The sequence below is a fragment of the Rhineura floridana genome, chromosome 3 (assembly GCF_030035675.1).
Source record: "Rhineura floridana isolate rRhiFlo1 chromosome 3, rRhiFlo1.hap2, whole genome shotgun sequence".
In the NCBI taxonomy this organism is placed as follows: domain Eukaryota; kingdom Metazoa; phylum Chordata; class Lepidosauria; order Squamata; family Rhineuridae; genus Rhineura; species Rhineura floridana.
Window position 1 is genome coordinate 17810902 of NC_084482.1, and position 7484 is coordinate 17818385.

General features: G+C 43.9%; 1 protein-coding gene across 2 annotated transcripts in view; it reads left to right on the forward strand.

Annotated features, from left to right (window-relative positions):
• The window catches only part of PIP4K2C (phosphatidylinositol-5-phosphate 4-kinase type 2 gamma), a 39348-nt gene extending 32918 nt beyond the window's left edge, over positions 1-6430 (forward strand). For both annotated transcript variants that reach the window (XM_061614664.1, XM_061614665.1), the window contains 3 exons: positions 1320-1575; positions 3687-3790; positions 4428-6430. In XM_061614664.1, coding sequence (XP_061470648.1) covers positions 1320-1575; positions 3687-3790; positions 4428-4508 — 441 coding nt within the window. In that variant the 3' untranslated portion in view covers positions 4509-6430. The remainder of the gene's footprint in view (positions 1-1319; positions 1576-3686; positions 3791-4427) is intronic.
• Positions 6431-7484: the final 1054 nt, after the last annotated feature.

The window sequence follows — 7484 nt, forward strand, 5'->3', positions numbered from 1 at the left end:
CACTTTAAAACATCATAAAACAAATCTTAAAATACATTAAGACAAAACAGCGTTAAAAACACTTTTAAAAAACTTTTTAGAAAGGGTTAAAAACATTATTAAAAAAATATTAAGCAATTCTGACACAGACTGGGATAGCTCTCAACTTAAAAGGCTTGTTGAAAGAGGAAAGTCTTCAAAAGGCGCCGAAAAGATAGCAAAGATGGTGCCTGCCTAATATTCAAAGGGAGGGAATTCCACAGGGTAGGTGCTGCCACACTAAAGGTCCATTGTTTTAGCTCTGGAAATATTATTTTGTGGCTTGTATTATGTGATGACAGTAGATATGGTGTTTGCCTGTTTTGATAGGGGTGGTTGCTTTTGCAGTGCTGTTTTGTTGATTTGAGTTCTATTGGAACTGTGACTTTAATTTGTTTTAACATATGTCACCTATAGAACTTTGCTATTGGGTGACTAATAAATGGAATGCATGAATGTGGCTAGACAGTATAGGACTTCACTATGATGCTGGGCAGGAGAAGGGCAGTGTGTTGGGTTTGGATGTGGCTCAATCCAGATTCAGATTCCTTCTTAGCCATGAAGCACATGAGGAAGTCACTAACACTACTTGACTCACCTCCCAAGTTTATTTTCAGGACAAACTGAAATGCATCAGGGCTTAGTAGGACCAGCCTACTAAAACAGTACTAATATCAGTTAGCATGATGAGTAAAGTAGTTGGTTGCTCTCATGTATCCGGAAGTAGGAGACATGGTTTTGAGGCATTCTTGTTGGTGTTTAATTACTCTCTTATTATAAATAAAAAACTCTGTATAAATGCCAAACCCCATTTCCAAATTTGGGAGTTCACATACATATATATATACACACACACATCCTGATGAAGATTGGCTATATACAAACAAGTCTTGGAGCCCTTCCTGGCTCTTGGTGGAGCTGCTACGATCTCATAGGAGACTAATGGTCAGAGCTGCTGGTTTATTGAAATAAGTCCTCCCTCCTGCAAACATTAGCTGAGTTGCTGTGAAGTCATGGAATGCTAAAGTAAAGTTTAGTGCAAAAGGTCTAGAGTCAGAAGGGCATGTGCTGTTTGTGCAAAGGGGTATAGAGAGATGAGGAGACTAAATTAGAACTGTCAGAATATCTTACTATGAGTGAAATCCAATGTTGCAACTTGCATAAATGAAAGTCTGTTTTGCTGATGCAGGGACAGCATTGACTACAATCTAATCGTTTTTTGGAGCAGTTCCACTTGTAATAACTAGGAAGCAAGCCCATTGTTAACTTCTTAGCTAACTGACAACTGTCCATATGCTCAGTTCCTAGTGCAACTAAAGATTATGGACTACAGCCTGCTATTGGGTATCCATGATGTGCAGCGAGCAGAGCAGGAAGAAGACGAGGATGTGAAAGAGGAAGAGGAGGATGGAGAGGGTGAACCTGGGGGTGTGGCATCAGTAGGTTCTTATGGAACTTCTCCTGAGGGCATTGGCAGCTATCTCAACTCCCACAAGCCTCTGGGACCTGGTGACTTTGACCCTTACATTGACGTCTATGCCATCAAGAGTGCTGAAAGTAAGTAAGGAAAAGAGGGAACTTTCCACAAGAGAACTTTGTCTTTAGTCAAGACACAATAGTCAGTCCTCTCATTTCGTCCCTTTGATTGCATATTTCATCTAAGACCAGCACTCCATCTTGTTGTCTGTTACATGCTATGTTTACACATTGCCATTAACACAAAGAGGGCTTCCCCTTTGCTCCTCCCCTAGCAGGAGTAGTAAACCACAATCCCTGGCTTAGTGTTGTGTCTGAACTGGGGATGATGGCTTGTTTCATTCCAAACAAACCACAATGTGAAGCCAAGGTTTGTTCTTTGCTTCCCAATCACTGTTTCCGTGAAACAAACCAGTCTCCAATTCATTTGTTGTTGTTACGTGCGTTCAGGTCTATTATGACTTATGGCGACCCTATGAATCAACAACCTCCAATAGCATCTGTTATAAACCACCCTGCTCAGTTCTTGTAAGTTCCAGTCTGTAGCTTCCTTTATGGAATCAATCCATCTCTTGTTTGGTCTTCCTCTTTTTCTACTCCCTTTTGTTTTTCCCAGCATTATTGTCTTTTCTAGTGAATCATGTTTTCTCATGATGTGTCCAAAGTATGATAACCTCAGTTTCATCATTTTAGCTTCTAGTGACAGTTCTGCTTTAATTTGTTCTAACACCCAATTATTTGTCTTTTTCGCAGTCCATGCTTGACCATGACATGCAAACATTGACAGAGAGTTCTACCATGGATGCTGTGGAGTTAACTGGGGGGGGGGGACTCAAACCAGTGGCAGGACTTGGCTAGATTACTGTGTGTGTTTGCATCAGCAAGATTGCAGTGCAAGTATGTTAGCTAGCCTTTGGCACAGAATTCAGCAGGCTGAGGGTTCCAAGTAATTTTATTTTTTTTATAAGGCCGTAACCCTTGAGGCTGCATACAAAAGGTATGTCAGCTAACGTCTCGTGGAATCTGAGATGTCAAACAGATTTAAACAAGTCTTCAGTGAATGAGGTTCCATTTTTGCCCTTCATAGTAGAGCTGTATGTGGATCCTGTTGTGACCCTGAAGAGCGTCACACAAGAGCTTAGCAGCAGACTCCAGCTACTACAAGCTAGATCCTCAAGCTGCTCCCCTGATGCGCTATTGCTAGTATTATCTGGCCCTCTGAATCAGACTTGTTTACCTTCAAGGCATCCCTCCTTTCTACTTTGAGTCTTTCTTAAATCTAAACGTTGACTAAATTACACAAAACAAGCAGATATGTGCATCTGCTCAACTTGCTTAATTTTGATTGCTGAATTTGCTTCCAATTGTGGATTGTTGGGGAGAGGGTGATGCGCGCGGCCCTGGCTAGAGCTCAGTCAGAGGTGGATATCTGCTTCTACAAGAGGAGTTAGATTTGATAGCCAGGATTCTGAAGTTTACTTCCTGCCTGTGTAATATTTTCTGGATGCTGCTGCTGGTGGGTTCATCTCTAAAATGCAGGCTGCATTAGGTATAAATGTGCATGTTTGCCTTGCATGAGAGCCAGTGTGGTGTAGTGGTTAGAGTATTGAACTAGGACCTGGGAGATCAGGGTTCAAACCTCCGCTCAGTCACACCATTCTCTGGGTGACCTTGGGCCAGTCACAGTCTCTCAGTCTACCTATCGCACAGGATTGTAGTGAAGATAAAGCAGGGAGGTTAAGAGCCATATACATAATCTTGAGCTCCTTGGAGGAAAGGTGGAATATAAAAATAATAATAAATAATAATGCAAATATGGCATGTTTCCCATACTCAGGGCAAGAAACAATTCTTCCCAAATTTAGATCAGTTAATGTTACTTATGGGGTTTTTTTTTTGTCTTTCCTCCTAGTTTCTTCGTTATTTTTGCCTTTTCCAGTTTATAGGGTGCCTTGGTTTGGTGCATCTTATTAATTCCTACTCAAGGTCCCATATATCCTTGATCATGTGGTTTATGCCTCCGGAGGCTATCGAGTAGGACATGCTGATGTTTTGTTCCATCCCTAAGATTCTGTAATACAAGCTTTGCCCTGTTGAGACCCAATATGAATAGCCTGCCTAGGATTGGGGTGGGTGGGCATGCAGAAGGTAGTATTGCCAATGTCCTTAACTTGCTCTCTTCATTTTTCCAGATAGCCCCCAGAAGGAGGTTTATTTCATGGGCCTGATTGACATTCTCACACAGTATGATACCAGGAAGAAGGCTGCCCATGCGGCTAAGACAGTCAAGCATGGGGTGAGTGGCCTGCACCTTTCTTCATAATGACCCTAAGCATGGACCCTGTTTCTCATTAGAGGGCCCACAGCTAGCTTCTGTCTTCCCTTACTAAATCAAAGTGGTATCTCCTTCAGGGCATCACCTCCATAAGGATTTTCAGGACTTCTCGTGAATTTTATAGCATTCATTATGAGGACTGTAACCAAGCCTAGAGACCAAAAAGGGTGGGGTGGAGATATAGCATCAACTGGAGGGGGGGTGGAGAAGCCCAAAGGTGCAATAAAATTGTCATACCCTCTGACTGACTTTTTCAGAAGCCATTTTTATTGCACCATTGGGTTAGTCCTTTTTGTTTTCTGTAGTCACAGAGGCATTTTCTAGAGAATAAAGGGGAGTATATACAATGCAAGGCAAGGGACAGAGAGGTCGTATGATGCCAGAGAGGTCCCTCCCCTTGAATCAGACACACTTGCATTGGAAAGCACAACATGTATGAGAAATGCTTGATCGAGGTGATTTGCAGACCAAGGATCAGGTGCACTCTGTCCATATCCCCTCCAATATCTATGGTCCACGAATTGTTACTTTTCCTATCATGTCTAGGAAGATGGGGAACAATTTGTGGTGGTTGTTGACACAGTCTCTTCTATTTCAGGCTGGTGCAGAGATCTCCACGGTGCATCCAGAACAATATGCCAAGCGCTTCCTGGATTTTGTCACAAATGTATTTGCTTAGCAGTTGTACAGTACGTCATCTTGGCTGAAGCTTAAGATCAGAGGCTTCCCCACCCTCACCCACCCGTAGTTCTCCCCCCACCCCCAACTCTCAGTAAGAGGGAAATTTCCCCCCTGCTGTGTTTGGGTCAGCAGGACAGCTGGGTTGACTAGGGCCCCATTGTGGCTGGTCTGGGGGATGGCTACTGAATCAAGTGCCTTATCTTTGACCTTCTGTTGGCATGAGCAGGGATCCAGAGTACCAAAGAAGCTGATTGATTGCTGTTTCTTGGAGGCAGCCTGAGCAGGAGAAAGAAGGCTGGCTTCGAATATATTCATCCCAGTGTTGATATCTTCTATCCTACATACTGTACCAATGACACACGAGCTAGATGGTGACTCTGGCTAGGTCAGGATCTAAACTCGCACATAGGTTTAAATGGTTTTTTATTCTGAGACAGAATAATATGCAATAAGAATTTAGTCATGTGCCTTGGAAGAAGGGGGTTGAGTGGAATCTTCACCATTTATGCAACCAGAGGGTGACTGATCGTATATATTAACTTACCCCATGATATCCAGTGGTAGTGCCTATTTATTTTAAAGACATTCTGCTGGTTCTTTACCTCTTTTCTCCACCCCTTGCTGGAAGGTTGTACTGTGGCCCACCCCTTGTGAGTGGTGTTGGTCCCTTCTAGCACAATTGTCAATAGTAGAGAGCTGCCATTCAAAAGAGCATCCTAAGAGCCTAGCACTCCACCCCAGTTCTCCCTGGGCTCTGCAGCCTCTTCTAACCTTATTGCCAAAGTTCTGCTTATGGTAATCGCCTCTTCCACGGTGGGCTGTTTTCAGCAGCCCTGTGATTTGCCCCCCGCTTGCATCCCTCCAATAGACGATGGTAACTGATTCAGGGATTGGGAGCTACTCTGGAGCTGCCAACAGGGATCTGAGATTTGACATTGGGAGGGGCTTGCTGTGCCTTCTTTGGCAAAGGGAGATGGGTGTGTGGGCGGGGAGGGGGCAGGATAGAGACAGGATTATTCTGTCCCTGTGTAATGTATCCAAGTGTTCCTCTTGCTCCAGCATGCACCAAATTGTGTTGAGTAGCTCTACTCACTAGTCGCACTTGTCTCTCCACGATGCAGTCTGTAGTACATCTTGGCTGCCCAGCTCCACCCAAGGAGAGCTTGTCTAGTTCAAAGCCTGTGAGAAATGTCAAAATGAAAGCCCCATCCACTGCCTGTTCTAGCTCAGCTGTGGGGGACAGGAAGACGTGGGAATGCCATGTCGAGGACTGGGTGTTTTCAGCAGCTCTGGGTGTGTGCGTGTGCAGACTCCAGTGAAGGGGCTATAATGTTTCCTTTGTGTGTGTAATACACGTATGTGCACACATATATCTATAACGGATATGTTGTGGGATGTTTGCCTGTATGTCAGTAGCTGTGTGGAGGGCTCTCTGAGGATGGAGTAGCTGTCAGGTGTATTACAGAGAACATCCCTCTGCAATAGTGTGTTTGTTAGCTCAGCAGAGTTGGGCTCCTTGGAGATCTCCATTCGCTGAGCATATTGAGGATCACAGGCAAGGATCATCAGCCAGTTTCTCTTACTGGCCTGGTAAACTGACCTGGCATGCCATGGTAGCCGTTCTGGTAAGGAGAGAGGGTTAGGGCAGGCTCTGCACAGCCACCCCATCTGCTGCCTTAGGCCTGGAACCCAGGGGTAGTTCCATGCTGTTCTACCAGTCCTTTCTCCTCTGCCCCTGTAGTGGTTCTGCTGGGACTCGATGCCATTCCTCTCGATGCAATAAAGCTTGTGCCATGGAAACATGCTTTTGCCCTGGGACTGTACTACTTTCAGTCCCTTCTCTGTGTTTCTTATTGTATAAGATGTTGTGTATTTCCAGTTCACTCTTGTATCAATAGAAATAAATTATTGAACCAGAAACTGTCTGCATACAAAACATCCAGCTCTATCCAAACTGCTGTTGGTTTCTCCTACTCCATCAGTACAGGAGGAGGACCCTGGTGTTTCAAGTAAAAGAACAAGGCTCTCTTTGCTCCTTTGCTACTCTGGACTAAAAATAGTATCCCTGCAGCAAGGAGAAAATGCCGGTGGGGTTTTACACAAGCTGCACCACTTGATGCTTTGCATGCCTGGACTGGGCAGGGTGATGGTTCTAGATACTAAGAGCATTACTGTATGTCCAGATTAACCATAACAGGTGAAATGGAAATGGACTGCCTTCAAGTTGATTCCCACTTATGGTGACCCTATGAATAGGGTTTTCTTGGTAAGTGGTATTCAGAGGGGGTTTACCACTGCCTTCCTCTGAGGCTGAGAGGCAGTGATTGGCCCAAGGTCACCCAGCGAGTTTCATGGCTGTGTGGGGATTCAAACCCTGGTCTCCCAGGTTGTAGTCCAACACCTTAACCACTACACTACACTACAAAAATTGATTTAAATAAAATAATAAAATTTTATTTGTTAGTCGCCTATCTGTCCGAGCTAACGGACACTCTTGCACCCTTCTTACCAGTTTCCCTTCATTTCCAAATGGAGTACCATTATGTCCTGTTCACTCCCAGGGTCATACATAAACATTGTGTTCATGAATCCATATAGGTTACCATCTCTTCCTTCTGTACTACTGTCGCTAATGAAGATTAAAATCAGCTCGCATCCCGTGTTTGATAGAAAGAACACCTTTCCTGCCTTAACACTTTTTGAGTGTAATAGATTTAAAGACTGACCAGCAATGTTGGTCCATGCTTTCCTATTACTAGATTAAAATGCTGTCTCAGCAACATCTCCAAAACTTGTTTTTCCAAGAGCCACACTTCCATGGAACATTTAGAAGTGACTGTGTAGATTTTGGTGTGCCTAAATCAATTAAAACAGGATGCTTAAATACCCTTTACTACGGCTTCCTTACTATTCATTGCAGCCAGTCTTTAGCCATTCAGAAAATTAGGCCTGTTAGCAGAATTGGTGTAGTAGC